Consider the following 18,884-nt stretch of genomic DNA (forward strand, 5'->3'; position numbering starts at 1 on the left):
TGTCAAATCTCATTTTGGTTCTCACACTACTTTGTGAGAGGAATCTCACGATTTACAGATGAGCAAACTGAAGCTCAGATACTTCCCATGGCCCCATTGGTAGTAAGTGACAGGGTTAAAATTTAAAGCTGGGGACTTCCCTGGTGGTCCAGTGATTAAGACTGCTCGCTTCCACTGCAGGATGTGTTCGATCCCTGGTTGGGGAACTAAGATCCCACATGCCACATAGCACAGCCAAAAAAAAGATTTAAAGCTGGCCTCCCAGCCTAGAGTTCCCTGTCCTGCTCTGCTCACTGCTTCCTCTGGTAACTGACAATCCTGAGTCAGCTGGATGAGGTCATGACTGTGAAGGGGTATGCCACCCACCAGCTCATTTCAGGGATGACATGCCTATGGCTTCGTGCTGTAGTCTAACCCAGTAAACTTACTGTTTTCTTCTCTCAGACACAAGGCTGCCCATCTGAGCCTTGAAGATGTGCACAGTAGTTCAGCTTTAATCAATGCAGGTTAATCCTATTGCATTAAGCAGCCCCAGTCTCCTCACAGGAGGCAATGCCTCCTTTCCTGTGTGGATGATGGGGTGGATTTGCTTCTGAGTCTCCTTGTTCACACCTGACAAATTGCAGGGGAAACAGGTATATGGCAGAGCTTCCTCCCATGTGTAGCATGTGGCATTCACACCCTTGCCGTTGCTCCATCCAAGTGTCCATCAGTAGCTCAAAGCCTTGAAATGGTACGGATGGATGAGGTCACTGATATCCCTGAAAAAAGCAGCAGCTTTGGAATTGGACATCATTCTCCTGACCTCCAAATCACTGTGAGAGGGCCCTGAGGATCCGTTTAGTGGTTGCCCAGAAGGTAGATAAATTCCATCCTGGTGCCAGGTGTCCCAGAGTATGGCCATCTGTGGCTCATTCCTCTTTGGCCTGGTGGATACATCAGTTCATAACAGGCAGAGGAAGGCTGTATTAGGCAGCACTGAGAGCAGACACAGGTTTCCTTTTTACCTGGTACAGAAAGGGGTTATGACTTTTGCAAGCAGTGAACAAGAATAGGTGTTGAATTACATGTGAAAATTAACAGGAAGAATTACCAGTCATTACCAAGAGACAATCCTTCAGGCCATTAGCTCTCTCACATAACCTTCCCAACATATCTTGAAGTAGGTACAATTATTATTCCTGTTCTACTTAAGAGGGAATTGAGCCCAACTTTCACAGTGATGCACAGCTAATAAATGGCAGAGCCAGGATTCTGACCCCATCTACATAATCCAGATCTTCTGCCCTGTTTACTATCATTACTCATCTTGTCTACGTGAAAGCAAATGACGCAATTCCAATATGGAAGTGTCTAGTCAGGAACAACTAGATTTAGATACCCAAGAATGTGGCATTCTTTCTTTAATATGGCTTATCATTTATAGAGGGGAAAATGAACTAACCAGAGGTATATTTCTTTTTGCTCCCAGTGGATTTGTACTTTTAAAAAACTGAAGTATAGTTGATTTGCAATGTTGTGTTAATTTCTGCTGTACAGCAAAGTGATTCAGATATACATATATACATTCTTTTTTTATATTCTTTTCCATTATGGTTTATCACAGGTTATTGAATATGGTTCCCTGTGCTATACAGTAGGACCTTGCTGTTTATCCATTCTGTGTGTAGAAACTTACATCTGCTAACACCAACCTCCCACACCATTCCTCTCCCAACCTTCTCCCCCTTGGCAACCACAAGTCTGTTCTCTATGTCTGTAAGTCAGTTTTTGTTTTCACACATAGGTTCGTCTGTGTCATATTTTAGACTCCACATATAAGTGATATGGTATTTTTCTTTCTCTTTCTGACTGACTTAGTATGATAAACTCTAGTTGTATCCACGTTGCTGCAAAAAGCATTTTTTCATTCTTTTTTATTGCCGAATAGTATTCCATTGTATGTATGCACATCTTTTTTTAAATAAATTTATTTATTTATTTATTTTTATTTATTTTTTATTGGCTGTGTTGGGTCTTCGTTGCTACACATGGGCTTTCTCTAGTTGCTGAGAGCGGGGGCTACTCTTCACTGTGGTGCTTGGGCACCTCATTGCAGTGGCATGGAGCACGGGCTCTAGATGCATGGGCTTCAGTAGTTGTGGCACATGGGCTCAATAGTTGTGGCTCATGGGCTCTAGAGCACAGGCTCAATAGTTGTGGCGCACAGGCTTAGTTGCTCCACAGCGTGTGGTATCTTCCTGGGGCAGGGCTCGAACCTGTGTCCCCTGCACTGGCAGGCAGATTCTTAAGCACTGTGCCACCTAGGAAGTCCCTATGTACATCTTCTTTATCCATTCATCTATCAGTGGACATTTAGGTTCTTTCCATGTCTTGGCTATTGTGAATAGTGCTGCTGTGAACACATGGGTGCGTGTATCTTTTTCAATTAGAGTTTTGTCTGGATATATGCCCAGGAGTGGGATTGCTGAATCATATGACACTTCTGTTTTTAGTTTTTTTTGAGGAACCTCTGTACTGTTTTCCATAGTGGCTTAAGGTCCTGCTTCTTTAATGCAGCTTCCCACCTCAACATTATCCTACTTAATTTCCTTGTCAGTGCCCCATTCCAGAAGTAAACTCCTTTAGGTTCTGTGCCTTAGTACAATCCCGTGTGTAGGAAAGGAGGAATGACAGACCTTGAGGTTGGAGAAACAAAGATGAGTGAGGCATACCCACTCTCTAAGGAGTTTATGGGACAATAAAGGAGAGGACCAGCATGTACATAATAGAGTAGGTGAAAGGAAGGAGAGTGAGACGTTAGGAGGGAGGGGTATAGAATTGAGGAGGCCTTAGGTTCTAAGGGAGAATTGTGGTGTTTTAGTAGATACTAGGATGTGATGGAAACAAACTGGCCTCACAGACATGCAGGGTTGAATACTAGCTCCATGTCCATTGAGCTCTGTTACCTAGAAGCTCTGTGACTTTGGTGAAGTTAGTTAACCTCTCTCAACGTGTTTCCTCACCTCTAAAATAATATACTTACCTCTGAGCTTTGTTAGGAGATATAACAATTTTAAAGTATGTAGCACAGAAATCTGTCTATTGCAGGTGCTCAGAAAACATGAATTTTCCTTTAGAATGTATAAAAATTGAGCACTTTAAAATCTCATTAGAATGTTCTCCTAAGTGTTAAGAATTTATTGGAAAATATCCCAAAGGGGAAGGCATGGATGTGAATGAAACATTTGGGGAAAGAAGAGGGAATTAAGATTAAATGGACAGGGTAGTGTTAGATTTTTAACTTATTGAAAATGTAATTTTCAGTACTATTATAAAACAAAGAATACATACTTCACAATTTATGTATCTACTTTCTTGTTTATTGTAGAGCATTTCTAACTATAAACTTGTTTATCACTGAGAGGTTGGGACATAACCCCTCTCCTTTTTGTCCATCTGCCTGTCTCTGTCTCTTTCTCACACACACTCACATGCATACACACATACCATTTATATTTGTAAACTCAGATCCTACTGTTTTTGCTTTGGTGAAATTACTTGTAAAGCTTTATTTTTCAAAAAAGAGCAAAGAGGGATAAACACTTTTGAATACAAGATTTGTGTTTAACATGATTGTCAAAGTGGAGAAGTTGAGAACAAGATGAGTTCCAATTAAGACAAATACAATACACAATATAATACCCCCCCATCCATAGTGGGGAATGTGAACACCACAGACTCTGATGTAGAATAAACATTTCAAAAGCATGGTAGAAAACATTTTGGGGATCTAATGAACCATACAGTAAGGAGAGCACGGTTAGGAAAAGCCTAACAAAGTGCCAATCGCATACAGGTTAAGTTTCAGGGAACTGTTTCCAAAATGTTGAGATGGGGAGAGCACAGAAACTGCCAAGAGATCAGTAAAAATAACAGTGGGATTTGGGAGTGGCTGTAATTAGAGAGGAATAAAGCCTTGAAATTAGGATAATTAGCCTTGAAAAAAGAAGTCCTAGAGGAGAAGCATCTTGTCTTTCTTCATTAAAAAAAAAAACCTTAATATTGAAAACAGGCAGTTTAAGTACCTGCAGGCATTTCAGAACTGAATTCATTTCAGTTCTGCTCACTTCCTCATTCATTATTCATTCGTTCATTCAGAAAATGTTTATTGAGCACCTATTATGAAATGTCTCCTGCATGCCAGACACTAGGTTAGGAACAGGGAAAGCCTCGGTGAGCTCAGGCTAATGGGAAGCATGAGCAGTGGCACAAATGATTGTAATTTGGTGTGATAAGTACAGTAAAGTAGCAAAGTGGCCGTGTGGAGTTGAGGACTGGCACTGAATTAGGTGTTTTGGGAGGGACAGTCGGAAGTGGGATTTCAGGTTTTTGTCATGATAGTAAAGTCATCAAAATGGTAAAGGGGATGTCCTAGGAACAGATGGCAGATTTATTGATTCTTAGGGGTGATGCATGGTATTTAGCTAGTGATAGTGTGGAGCATGGCTCAGAAGAAACGGAGAGTTCCAACTCTGTTCCAGGCTAGATTATTTTCTCCAGAAAATGCTAAGGGGGTGTGTGACATATGCGCAAAGCTTTGACTGGTACTCATGCTACAGTGCTCTGCTGACCTGCCATGAATGTGCTCACATACACCAAGATGATCCTTGTCTGACAGCAAAGGCTGTCATATGGGAATTGTTAAATAAATTATAGTCTAAACTATGGAATGTAATTAAGGGTATTAAGAAACATGATACTTATTACTTAAGAGAAGGTAGGAAAAGATCCAAGTTACACTGTTAAAAAGGGAGGAAACAGCATTATCATAATATATAATTATGATCTCATATGTGCATGGGGGTATGTATGTATTCAAATGAATTGAGAAATGTCTGCGGAAGTCCAGCACCCACCACCTATGTACCTGCAGGCTGTGCTATAGGGAAGGACAGCAGTGAGAGAGAAGAAGGGGGGATGGGGACCTCTCATTTTTTATTCTGAGTTTTTCTATATGGTTCACGTTTTTACAACATCCATGGACTTGGTTTTGTAATTTAAATAAGAAATGAAGTAACGCCCATGAAGCCCTGAGCACAGCATCTGCCATGTGGCTGGCAATAAAAATTAATTGGATATTAATAGGACGGCAAGAAAATATGACTTGCTCAGAATGATTTAAATCTGCATATAGCATCATATTATATTGATGGTTGTAAATAAGTGTTTTCTCTCCCTGCTAAAATGAAATGAAATAAATATCTTAAATTACAGTTAGATTTTTAGGTTATTTTATTTTTATTTTTGGTTTTTAAATTTATTGGCTGCTTTGGGTCCTTATTGCTGCACGGGGGGCTTTTTCTAGTTGTGGCAAGAGGGGGCTACTCTTGGTTGCGGTATGCAGGTTTCTCATTACTGTGGCTTCTCGTTGTGGAGCAGGGGCTCTAGGCCCACGGGCGCTAGTTGTGGCACATGGGCTCACGGGCTCTAGACCGCAGGCTCAGTCGCTGTGGCGCACGGGCTTAGTTGCTCCGTGGCATGTGGGATCTTCCCAGACCAGGGATCGAACCCATGTCCCCTGCACTGGCAGGTAGATTTTTAACCACTGTGCCACCAGGGAAGTCCCTAGATTTTTAGGTTAAAAGTGTTTTCTGCTTATTTTATCATTTAGGATTTAATTATTCAATGAGAAGTTTTGAACAGGAAGTCTTCCAAATCTAGGTAACATCCAACTTTGCTTAAGCACCAGAAATTTTCCATCAGCTATGAGGGTTTTATCTTAAGAGTACTAAACTTTAAAAATATTTAACATTCAGAATTCATTGTTGTCTATCATTGAAAACCAAGGTCAAATCATTTTCTTTATGAAATTCCATGCCTCAACAACTAATTTAGATATTCAGTAAATTGAATTTAAATTTAATTTTGTGGAGCTTTTTATTATAAAAAATTTGAGATACGCTGTAAGTAGATCATCTTGTATTATATTCATTTAGGCATTCTTGTTTTTGTGAAAAGTTATGCATAAATTGAATTGAAAATCAAATTGTTTTCTGAAATGTATTGAAGACCGCTGTTAAAATCTAAAATGCTTTAGATTTTCCTAAAGCAAGACACTGTTGTGCCAAGGAGATGATAGACCAAGTGAGATGAAGAATATGGAAATTGCAGAAGCTATTTCTTTTTATATGCTGAGTATGTTACTACATATCTTAAAACCTATTTTTCTGTATTTTTTTGGATTGACGTGGTGAAAAAATTTTTCCTATGATGAAATAGTGTATTTTAGTAATTATATTTCCTTGATTTTTTTAGATCCATATATTGTGAATGTTTCTAAAATAGATTTAATATTTTCTGACCCTGATCTCCTGGAAAGCTGATTTAAATGTATTGTTTGTGTTAGAATTGATGAAGTTTGGCATATGATGTTTTATATTAAAGTTATAAGGCAAAATTTAGGGTATGATCCCAAGTAATCAGCTTCTAAGCCCACCCCCCAGGGAAAAGAAAAACTTAGCAAAATTAAGTGGTGTTTTTTTACACAGTTCATCACCAAACACTTGATTTTCTGGTCTATCAGGCCGAGGGTAACTGGAGACTCACCTCAACCCCCATAACATTGGTAATTTCATGAACTTTCAGGGTTTTTTTAACCCTCTCTTTTCTAAATTAAGCCTATTATTTAGAGATAATTATATATTCACATCCAGTTGTAAGAAATAATGCAGGGAAAATCCTGTGTACCTTTTACTCAGTTTTTCCCAGTGGTAACATTTTATAAATCTCTAGCATGCTATCACAAGCAGGATATTGACATACTCTATCAAGTTTATTCAATTTCCTCAGTTTTACTTGTAGTCATTTGTGTGTGTGTGTGAAGTTAGTTCTGTGTCATTTTATCACATGTGCAAATACCTGTATCCACTACCACAGTCAAGACAGAAAACATTTCTATCACCACAAGGATACCTGGTATAGCCCATTTATAAGAACACCCATTTTCTCCCCCATGGACTTTTCACATGTTGGTGGCGGTATGTTTTTGCATTACCTTTTGGGAAGTAACTGGTTTGTCCTTTCCCTCTTGTGAATGTCTGCAAATAAATAGTATAAAAGTGAACCTTCTGTATTCCACCATTCTTGTGTTGTCCATCTACCTGTTGCTTTGCAAAGGAACCAGAAACAGGGACGAAGGGCTGCCTTGAGTGTGCAATATTTCTAACTTGCTGAAGGCACAGAACCAAATTTGCCATCTTCGTTTCCATTCTCAGATTACGCTCGATTTGAGGCCAAAATCCATGACCTACGAGAGCAGATGATGAACCACAGCATGAGCTCCGGGTCCGGGTCCCTGCGAACCAATCAGAAACGCTCCCTCTATGTCAGGTAGGCAACAGTGTATTTCTTATTGTGATCTGTACTTGTGAGCCATCAGCTTGGGGAGACAAAGGCAGCACCTTATAGCAACAGGACACGTGTTCTTAACTAACCCACGCTCATCAGTACACCACTATAAGACCTAAAGTTTAATCATTTTGAAGACATTTTTGAAATGTTAATTATGTTAAATTAGTTAAAGGCCCCTGCTTTTAACGAGTTCTTTAACCATGTTGTGATCCAGTGTTATGTTCTCAGCACAGGTTGTAATAAAAATGAGAAGAAATATTTTCATTTCTGACACATCTTAAATCAAATATGTGGGCCAAAGCACTAGGCCTTTGCTTACCATCAGTATGGGAAGAAAATATTCTCATATTGCTTCCTGGCCTGCTTGACATCTGTCACATTAACTTTGGTGTATTGATTGGAAATCAGAAGTACTCTATCAAAGAGTTATGAGGTTTTTTTTCTTAAAGTTTTGGTAGAATGACTCTTCTGTGGCATCTCATTACCAATTGTTTCTCAAACCACAAAAGTTACTTGTTCCTTGCCTAACGCAACTGATTAATTTACCAAAAAAAAAAAAAGATGATTGATGGACCTTGAACTGCCTTCTGGTCTTTCATTCCCACAGTTAACTCCTGAGTAAGATCCATCATCAGTCAACTATAACATGCACCTCTTCATAGCATAAGCCTCCTGTGTTCCTCCCAAAATATACTTCATTGGTGCTGACTATACTTAAAACAACAACAACAACAAAAAGCAGAAAGCTGTACACTTACAAACTGTAAAAACATTAAATTTGAAATATCCAGTTCTTTCTTAAAAATAATTAATCATATTTCTTTGAGGATTTTATGTCATGTTAAAGCGTTGATTCCTATTTTTTCATAAAATCTAGGAAGATCTTCCTAATTCCAATTGGAAACTATTCCTCATTCCACTGTGATTCAATTAAAAAGAATGATGGCTAATAACAAAAAAATAATAATAATGTAAGTATTAGCAGCCAAAGAGGGGAGTGATGCCCACTTAATGGTGAAAATGAATCCAGGTACCAGTGGAGGAACCATGCCCATCCTCACTGTATTCTCTGTCCCTCAGGATCTATTCTGACTCCCACCTAGGGTCATACCCTCCTGATCTGAAATTTTACTGCCTTTTCTTGACAGGAGGTGCATGTTATAGACATTAATTTATATACTTGGATTGACTTGTCCTGTTGGTTCCACTTTGGCTATAAAGTTATCTTTTGTGTGTATTAGGTAGGCACAGCAGGGCCAAGAAGGGAGCAGGATTCCAGAAGGCGGCAGGTTCTCGAAGGCCTTGATTTGCTGGCCTCTCTGACAAGCATAGAGTCCCTTCTTATTCCAGGGAGTTCCAGTACCTCTGAAGCCCTGAGATTTAAAATAAAAATTTAAAAAATCAGAATAACCATGTCACAAATTTGTTAAACTGCATTTTGGAAGATTATTTTGATACGTTTCTGTGTAATCTGTGAAGGGAATTATTGAGAACCACCCTAGAACGTCTTGCAGTGATGTTACAAATATGATGGAAAGTAGCTGTTTCTGTTCTTACTTGTGTTGTATTACTGGTCTTTGTGACATAAAATATTTTCTCATCTGGAAATGTTTTGGTCTTGGGTAGCAAATTAGGAAAAGCCAGTTAAGTTAGTAGGTTAGAAATAAATCAGCTAATAAAAATGGAATGGCTATATAGAATAAAACTGGAAGGAAAAATTACCATATTGTTGGTATCTTGTTAAGAAATAGAATGAATAAAAATGTCAATGTACTAGAAGGAGTTTGTGGAAAATATGCTGGTAATAGCTTAGTCCTTTTAATTAAGTGGTGAGTTGTGGAAGATTAGGAAAATTAAATGAAGTGATATGATGCTATTGTTTAAAACTAATAGACTTATTTGAAATAGTAGTGTTACTCATAATCAGACCTTTATTCTCTAAAATGGTAAATAAAACTATACCATACAAAAGAGATGAAGACAAGGTAATAAAGAATGTTATCTTGTTAACATTCTAATAGTTGGAGATTGTATTGAAAGGAGGAACTACTTTTAAATGAGGCTCAAAAATAGCTGACACTTCATGGGAAATTTCCCAAATTATTTCTTTGCAGGATACTAAAAGTGTCTTGCAGAGGGCTGACCTCAGTATCTAAATGACTCTTAAAGGCATAGAATTGCAGGATATATGGACCATGAATAGAGTAAACTCAGAGGGAAAGAACTTACAAGATCCCCTGGACTTGTTCTCATGCAATGTGATAAATTAATTTTAATTAATTAATTTCATTAATTAATACAATGAAATAGCAAGGCCTAAAGGGAATTCTTACTAAAATGATTCGATATGTTTGTACCTTTGTTGTTTGGGGTTTTGTTTTTTTAACACCAATTTTGGGTATAGGATTTTCATAGATGTGCTTGTTTCGTCTAGATCACTTGAATAGAACTAGTGCCAGTTGATTGTGCTTATTTTAGAAAGTCAGCTACTTAACTGTCTCAAAATAAATCAATAGCAGAATTTCTCTGATTATATAAATATCAGATGACGAGCATGTTTTGTTAATCTGAGAATGACAACCTGGAATGTTACTGTCTTTATTCTTCTCAGCTTTATGTAATTCTAGGGCTGGAACGTTAACTATCACCAGGCCCACTGTTTACTTTACAGAAGGGGAAACTGAGGCCCCAGGAGGGAAGGATTTGCCGGGGAGCCCACAGCCATTTGGTGGCAGAGTTAGATCTCCTGCCTCCCAGTGCTATACATCACTCTGCCTGCCTAGGGCTCAGCTTATGCGTATCAGCTGTTGAATGCACTTTGGCTGTGAATCCCAAAGTGCTTCTGTCAGCACAGTGGCCGACTCTTGGATTAAGGAGTAGATTAGCTGAGAGGAGAAATTCAAACAGAAACCTCTTTGAGGTTTTTACACAGGATAAACTGTACTATAGGGATTTCATATGGGATCTCTTTAGTACTATTCATATTTTTCCAGGAAGCCAAAACTTAAACCAGAAATCAAGCAGCTTCTTTGTTCTGTAATGTACAATTTAGCTGACTTAGTAGAATATTTGCACCACAAAACCACCCTTCCCCTTGGAGTTACCTCCTCTTCCCTGTGCATAACACTATCTCTCTCTCTCTTTCTCTCTCTCTCTCTCTCACACCCACCCACCCACACACACACACACACACTCTCTCTCTCTCTCTCTCTCCCCCCCCCCCCCAACATTAGCCATGCACTGGCCGCATCCAAGACGATGCATCTTCTCAGAATTGCGCAGAAGTTGGCCTCATTCCCCTGCTAGAAATGGTCCTCCTTGGGTGATGGCAATTTATTTGCTTGACAGTGTGGAAGAGAGAAGGAGGAAACTAGCACATCTGAGCTAGGCAGTGTGGTGTAAACTTGAGCCAACCCTCTCTGTTTTCCAATCTAGTTGTAATTATTTTCCTTCTTTTAATCTCTTTTGTACGGTGCTTGAAGCGCTCTGGTAGTGCCATGCAATTGGAGTTGATTGCCGCTAATGATAATACTGTACATGTTCTGTGCCAGTGATTTGGATCTATTTGATTTAATGGTCTATGTGTGTATTGTGTATTTCCTGCATTGTGAAACATATAGTTGTAGAACCTTAAAAGTAAATAAAATATTAAAAATTTGAATAAAATATTTTCAAAATGCTCCACAAGTACATTATCAGTTCTTCAGCCATAGATGCACTTGGGTTCCTGAGCCACTGGAATACGGGTTTTGTTGCATGTACTTTAGGGCTCTCCATATGGGCAGGTTGAGCTCTCCCTGCCTCCAAAATATGCACTCCCCTTCTTATCAGTTGTTAAACGCATCCCTATAGCAGAACAAGGCTTTTTCTGCTACTAATAGGGTGCACTTTTGTATCTAAAAGTTACTAAGAAAGGTCAGAGAAAGAGCGGATTATATTCATGCAAATGGCTAAGTAGAGATCCTTTCTTTTGATAAAAGAGAGCACAGGACACTGGGAGAATGGAAAGGGGAAGGAAGAAAAGCAGGTAAGTCCACCAATGGGGAGTAAAAGGTCACAGGAAAGAATATAAAATAGATACTTGGCCCATGTTCGTTTGTTAATGAAAGGTATCGATTTTGAGAGTTCAAGTGAATAAGCTTTCTGTTGTGACTTTAAGTTTAAAAGTCAGTTACTATACTTTATTTATGCATTCATCAAGCATTTTTTTGAGTGTATATCTTGTTCCAGGACCTGTAATGGCCACTGAGGACCCAGCAGTAGAAGTCATGTTTCCTGTCCCCAAGGAACTCACATCTAGTAGGGAAGACAGATGTGAGGGGAAGACAATCACAATGCAGTGTGGTTTGAAAAGTTAGCTCTAGGAAGACCACAAACCTTTACTGCTGCCTAATGCAAGGATACCTGAATAGATTCTTGAAGATTTTATATGAGTTAATCTAGAGACCTTCATGCCTTTTTACTGAAAGTAAGAAATGCATTATTCATCATGACCCAGTAAATAACACATGTAAAGCTGAAAGAAAAATTTCATGGAAGTGTACGTTTTATGTACAGTGAACTTTGCTATTTTCCATTCTATTCATCTTCCTTTAAAAAAAAATGGAGATCACAACTCATTGACTTGATTTAATAACTCACTTATGGGTTGTGATCTACAGCTTGCAGATAGAGTAAACAAGGAGGAGCATTCCAGGCAGACAACGCAGTACACAGGCAGGAGAACACATTTTCACTGTGTTACAGCTAGCATCTCTGGGATCCCCAGACCCTTGGTGTTCTAGCCAACTTGGAAGGCAGTTCTCCCTGGCACAGATGAGGAAGTTAGAAGTGGAAGGAAATGTTTGTCGGGCACCTTCTGTGGGCCACCCATTATGTTAGTGTTCTGCATATATTTCCCCATGTGATTTTCCCAACACCTCGAAGAGTCAGGGGATATTTCCTCTATTTTACAGGTGACGAAAGTGAGACTCAGAGAAGTTAAATATTTGCCACCAAGATCACAGAGTGGGACTGGACCTGAACTAGACATTCAGGTCCTGTGTGTGAGGCAGTAGAGAGGCAGTGCTTATTTAAGAGCACAGTTGCTGGATTGTGCCAGACACACAACCATTTAAATCTTGGTTCTGCCACTTACTAGCTCAGTGATCAGCCTCTCTGGCCTTAGCATCTTTATCTGTGAAATTAGCATAGTAATAGGGTACCACAAAGTGGTTGTGAGGATTAAGTAAAATGGTGAATTTAAATACCTGGCACATGGGAGGCAATTGATTAATGTCAGTGGTATTTATCATTTACTAGAAAGGCAGCCTGTCCCCTGCAGGACAGAGACTGTAGAATTGTTTGTGAACGAGACACTCGTCAGCATTGGATGAGCCTCCCAGTCCCTTGGCTTTCCTTCAGCAAGGAAAGGAGGACACACTTCCTGGAGACCTTTTATATTTTCAGTCCTCTTAGACTCCCAGAAAGCCAAAGGGAAAGGCCAAGATTCTATGGCTCCAGCATGCCCAGTTCTGTCAACACATCAGGCATTTGTCATCCCCCACAAGGGTCTGTCCAGAGGCAGAATCCGAAAAGAATTCAGCTGGAGACACAGCTAAGAAGAAAGCGTTGCTTTGCTTACACCTGGCCCTTCCAGTTCCTCATGGGTGTCATCAGCATCCCTGTCCTCACAGTTTCTTCCATTTTTCCTTTGCATTCTTCAGCTGCTCCAAGCCCTGTGCGCACAGTTTTCTGTTCTGGATTTGAAGGATTTACTTCTTTTTACAGTGATTTTAAGTCCACATTTTAAACTGGTAACTCCAACTTTCTACTTTCTTTGACAGTTTTTGCTTCAAAGGCTATATAATATAACAAATGCTGAGGTCTGTCTCCTGCCCCATTGTTTAACATAAGATTTTTACACATAAATTCATCAGGGCATCGGTTCTTTCATTCAACAAACATGGTTTCACGTACTCACCTACAATATACCAGTCTGCCGTAGATGTTAAGGATGCAGAGATGAGTAAGAGCAGACCTCCTTCCCTCAGGAGTCTCCTTGTCCATGTCTGCAGGCAATTCAAAGTAGTGTGCAGATCATTATTGTAACTAGCCTTTTGTGATACCTCATGTGTTATATGCCTTGCAATTATTAACCTATTTTAATCTTTACATCATGCCTATAAGGCTTCCTACAATGAAATCTACCCAGGAGACCACTGGTATTTAAAACTCATCTATTATAATAGTGATCACTGTGGTCTTTATTAAAGCTTCATGGTAAAGCTCCTTGAAATGGCAATACCATCAATACTGGACCTGCAAATCCCAGTTAATGTCTTAATTTTATTATATCCTTAGTGCCTTACAGCACAGTGCTTGGCATAAAGAAGTCTCCTTAGTAAATATTTGTTGAATGAATTAATTCCTCGACTCTCTTTCCTATACAAATGTGAAAGAAAAACATTAGAAGATAAGCCAAGACCTTTGAGCAGTTAGTCCTATGGAAACCCAGTACCAAGTGTGTGGAGTCTGGTTGTGTCCTGAGGACACAGGCACTACCTACTGGTACTGGGATTTCCAGGACACATTTGGCTCTGCAAGGCCTTTCAGGATGCTTCATTTGCCTGCTGAACTCTGTGACTCTCTTTCAACTGAGGCCTAATTCAATAATACATTTAGACCATGACACACAGCCTTTACCCTCTTAGTGAGAGGACTTGGGGTAGGGGCTGGGTTCAGGGTGAAGCTCATCCTTTGTCTTATTCTCAGCACCCTTAATCTTCCTATTCTAGGGACATAGGGCTGGGAGTTACATTGAAGCAAGTCTTGAGCGAACAGATTTCACCCAGGATTCTTTATCCTGATGGGTTTTTATTCTAGAGGAAAGATGTTGTCACCTGATTGATTTTGGTGGGAGGGGAAAGCAACATCATCATAAAAGTAAGAGACTCTGGTCTTTTTTCTTCTTCTTCTTTAAACAGTAGTATATCCTTCCGCTCTACTTCCTGCCCCCACTGTACTGCTGGTCAGTAACCTGGGGATGCAAAGCAAGAATGTGGAATGAAGCCAATCAGGGGACTTTGCTCCAGTGCAAAGCTGCTTCCAACTTCACTTGGCTGTGGATTTCTCAGGGTCATTTAAGGCAAAGCCATGAAATCTGTGAATTTTATTACAAGTCAGATTTTTACCTTCTTCCCTTTCAACATTGGACCCAACATACTCTTAGCAGCTGTCCCCAGGGGACGTTACAATCCTTTGTGCATCCCCTGCCCAGTGCTTGGCACAGGGCTGGCCAACAATGGCATTTTTACTGCCTCTCGTTCATTCATTCATATATTCTTATTTGGCAGAATTATCATTTATTCTTTCAATGTATTGTAGCACCTTGGATTCAGAGTTTCTTATCTCTCCTAAAATCTTATCTGGGGAGACATGACCAGGTACCTGAAACAGTTTAACAAAATGAGGCAGAAAGTCTGGAGATAGTCTAGACTTGGGAATCCAGAGAGATCTAGAGAAGACATTGTAAAGTCAGGATGGGCAGCCAGAACCACACTGAGAGGCCAGAGCTTGTGTGCCAGTGCTTTACTCCTGATTTCATTTAAACCTTATAACAGTGTTATGACACAATTATAATTATTATCCCCATTCTACAGAGGAGGAACCTTGTAGAAGGAAAAATAACCTGCACATGGTGCTATGTGGCCAAGCCATATTCTCTGCCCAGGTGTATCTCTGGTGTATCTCTCACTGGAGCCCATGCTTATTGTATTACAGCACCGTGAGGAGGAAGTTAATCCTGCAGGGGCAGAAGTTACATTCATATTGATAGACCTTCTGTTTGGTCTTTTTTTTTTTTTTTTTTTTCTCTCTTTTCTCTTTGATGGGATCTTCCTGGAGCAGGGCTTGAACCCATGTCCCCTGCATTGGCAGGCGGGTTCTTAACCACTGCGCCACCTAGGAAGCCCCCTCTGTTTGGTCTTTATACTGACTTCCTCAAGGTAGACCTGGCTTCTGGTCCAGGCTTCACAGTTACTTGATTGCTGAAACTTGAGTTTCTCATTTATAAAATGGACATAATACCCAGTTCATAGGCTTGTTGTTAGGATTAAGTTAAACTAAGCCTATGAAAGAGCCTGCCAGGTGGGCCCCTTAGGTAAAGTGGAGGTCCTTTACCCCCTCCATTGATTGCTCAGAGCCTGCCTCCGAAGCTGGTGCCCCCTTTAAAGTGGAATAGATTTTGATTCTTCATTTATACTTTGAGACTCATTAGCATTATGTGCAGCCTTTCAGGCATTTGCATTTTTAATTGCATCCTTAATTGTGGAACAAAAGACTGTCTTCAGGCAGCTAATTTTGTGACAGAAACAGAAGGAAGGAGGAGTCATTGGGAATCTAGAGGAGGTGTATCCTTCCCCTAAAATCATAGGCTGACCCTGATTTTAAAAGGTTTGTAATTTTTGGATTTCTGTAGGAAGAAGGATAAAAGTACCATGGACGACCCTTCCATTGACCATCACATTTTTTATCTATCCCTCTGTTCCAAGATGTAGAATCTAGATATCATTTTTATTAATGGCAGACTCTTATTCATTCACTTGCTCACTCATTCATTCATCCAGAAAACTGTTTCAGAGTGGTAACCATCTACCTTATACTGTACTGTGCCCTGGGGAATAAAAAGATTAATAGGGCATCTTTTCTGCCCTGAAGACACTCAAGAATCACTCTACCAACCTGGGTTCTGATCCTCACGCCCACCCCATGGTAATCATATTTCCAGAAATTTCACATCTCCAGAGAAGGTATTTAGCCTGTTAGCCCAAAATTACTACTTCCAAGAACAATCTGAACAGCTCTAGCTACAAAAGAGAGAACAGGTAAGAGATGAGGGCATGGAAAAGTTGAGGGAATCATCACCCTAAATCATGAGATTAGGTTAGGAGCAGGGCAGTAAACTCAGGACATTGGGCCTTTCATCTCAGCGTTTGAAACAGTGCCAGACACATTATAGGAAATCTTTACTTATTGAACGAACTCTTTGAATAGCAATTGAACATGATGGTTAAACATGATGGTATTGGGAGAATCACCAGTGACTCATAAATGCTGGTTGAGTTACGCACTTGCTCCTCCGTGTTCCTCTGCACCATGTAAGCTCTCTTCTAACCATCACACCCTCTCCACTGCCCACCTCTTGACTCACCTGTCCCCTCCACTGGATGGTGAGCATCTCTCAAATGGAGATTTGCCCAGTTACAGTCTGTATCTGCACAGTCTGGCATACAGTAACTGCTGAAGCCATCAAGTGAATGAATTATGGATGTTACTAGATTGGAGAGCATTTAACTTTTAATTAAAATTTTACTTAATTACCTCATGGCTTGCAAATGGTTCCCTGCCTAACAGAGGTCCTTGTCTCTGCTTGATCAGATGAATAAGCCCGTCCTGTTCAGTAGTGATAATTGTCTCAAACTATGTTTTTTTAAAACTCATTTAGCCAAACAAATGCCATATTTAATATAGGTTAGACTTCAAATCCATTTTCCTTTTTACTGTAAATCAATAATAAGAACAGAAACAGTAATAAGCATTTACAGGTTCTTTTAAAACACTTCATAATAATAAACAGCTAATTATAATTGCATCTTATTCTATAACAAACAGTTTGTTAAGCACCTTATGTGGCTTATCTTATCTAATTCTAACAACCCCCACTCATGAGGTAGGTGCTGTTTTTAGCCTCATTGTAAAGAAGAGAAAATTGAGACCAAGTTTGAAGTTTACCCATAAGCGGCTAAGCTGGGCCTACAACAAGCCAGCTGTCCCCTGCCGCTATCTGTGGTGCCATGTGGCTTTATTGAAAGGCTTTCATATATTTTATTTGATTTGATTTAAAGTGTTTGTTAAGTGGGTATTGTTTTCTCACAGTTTTCACATAAGAAATCTGAGGCTCAAAGTATTGAACTATCTACTCTTTTCTCCAAGCAAGGAATAGTACCAAGCTCTTGCCTCAGTCCACTCTCTTTAAAGATGTGTGAACCCACAACTCAGATGTATCTTCGTCTAGTGTTTGCCTCCTCTTTCATTTACTGCCACGTTATACACTGCATGATTTCTATAGAACTACTTATGCATTATTAAATGTTGAACGGGCAGTTGAATGAATATCATCGTCACCTTAGATCCTGTCGTCTAGTTGAAGATGCCCAGAGCATGTGGATTTGTGGTTAAATTGAGCAAGACCCCCTGAGCTGTGGCCATGGCAACAGTGTGAACAAATTCTCTGCCCCTCTTCTGCCAAAAGGTTCTGCAGCCTGTATAGCCCTATCTTTATAAAGCCCCACATCAAACAACACAGTTGAAGTGCCCGTCATACACTGTGCCGCGAACATGGGGGGACCTGCAGCCTGAGACCCACAATCAGCTCCACAATTTGTGGGACCCAGTGCAAAGTGAAGATGGGGCTCCATGTTCAAAATTTAGAATACGAGGATGGTGAGAGCAGAGCATAATACTACGTGCAAGACTCTGCAAGCACCAGGCCCACACCAGTGATGCCAGTCCTGCTGACACCTGATTTAGGACAGTTTGCTCAAAGGTAAAGGCATGTGTGTTTCCCTTAGTATATAGTGCAGCAAGTGTGAGAAACACGAAGTCAGCACTGGGAACATTTTCAAGGAGCCAAGCATTGTCTTTTACCTAAAAGAGTACTTTATATACAGTATCCATATGCCTGCTTTTGTGATCTGTAGAAACATTATCTTTCAGCCCTCTTAGTGCTTGAGAAGCTTGAAATTCCCATTTGCTCTGAGCTTTCAATGGCCTACTTTCAGGCATCACTCTCCACTGTAGGAGATCTGCTAAAAGTTAAGTGGTGTCATTGTTTCACATTTAGTTAGCAACTGCAGTACACTTTAGTCTTCCTGTACTGCATAAGTTTCTACTCCTTCTCCTTGCTCCTCAGGTCTAAATTTTTAAGAAAAGGTATAAAAATGCCTCAAAGGACTTTGGAAATCACTGGAAGCTGTTGGGTGTTAGTGTTCTTTCCATGTGTGATTTCCAAAATGCAGAGGCTGCAAGACATGTAGATTTCCCTGACCAACAACATTAGAATTTAAAAAATCAGGGGACTGACATCGGATTGACAACTTAATTTCACCAAGTAAGAAGTCTAAAAATAATAGACCCACATATAAATTATATTTTAAATTGATTGCTCTTTATTACTGCCATCATTTATATAAGAAAGGCCATTTTAATGTCAAAAGAAAAATAGGAACAAAATATAGGCATCAGGAAAAGTACTACAAATTTTTAAATTTATAATTTTATAAACCCCACTGGATGTATCTCCATCTTTCCACTATCCATATAATCCTACATTGTAGCTAAAAAAATTAAGGCAAACATTGTGATAGCTAACTTGTTTAAATTCTTAATCCTAAATTTTTTGGTTTTAAATGATTATAAAATGCTTGGTATACCTTTTTACCTTTGTCCTTTCT

General features: G+C 39.7%; 1 protein-coding gene across 7 annotated transcripts in view; it reads left to right on the plus strand.

Moving 5' to 3' along the window:
* The window catches only part of DLG2 (discs large MAGUK scaffold protein 2), a 1,973,535-nt gene that overhangs the window by 1,815,612 nt on the left and 139,039 nt on the right, over positions 1 to 18,884 (plus strand). For all 7 annotated transcript variants that reach the window (XM_057748299.1, XM_057748301.1, XM_057748302.1 and 4 more), the window contains one exon: positions 7,257 to 7,371. In XM_057748299.1, coding sequence (XP_057604282.1) covers positions 7,257 to 7,371 — 115 coding nt within the window. The remainder of the gene's footprint in view (positions 1 to 7,256; positions 7,372 to 18,884) is intronic.

This window comes from Hippopotamus amphibius, chromosome 9, assembly GCF_030028045.1.
Source record: "Hippopotamus amphibius kiboko isolate mHipAmp2 chromosome 9, mHipAmp2.hap2, whole genome shotgun sequence".
In the NCBI taxonomy this organism is placed as follows: Eukaryota; Metazoa; Chordata; class Mammalia; order Artiodactyla; family Hippopotamidae; genus Hippopotamus; species Hippopotamus amphibius.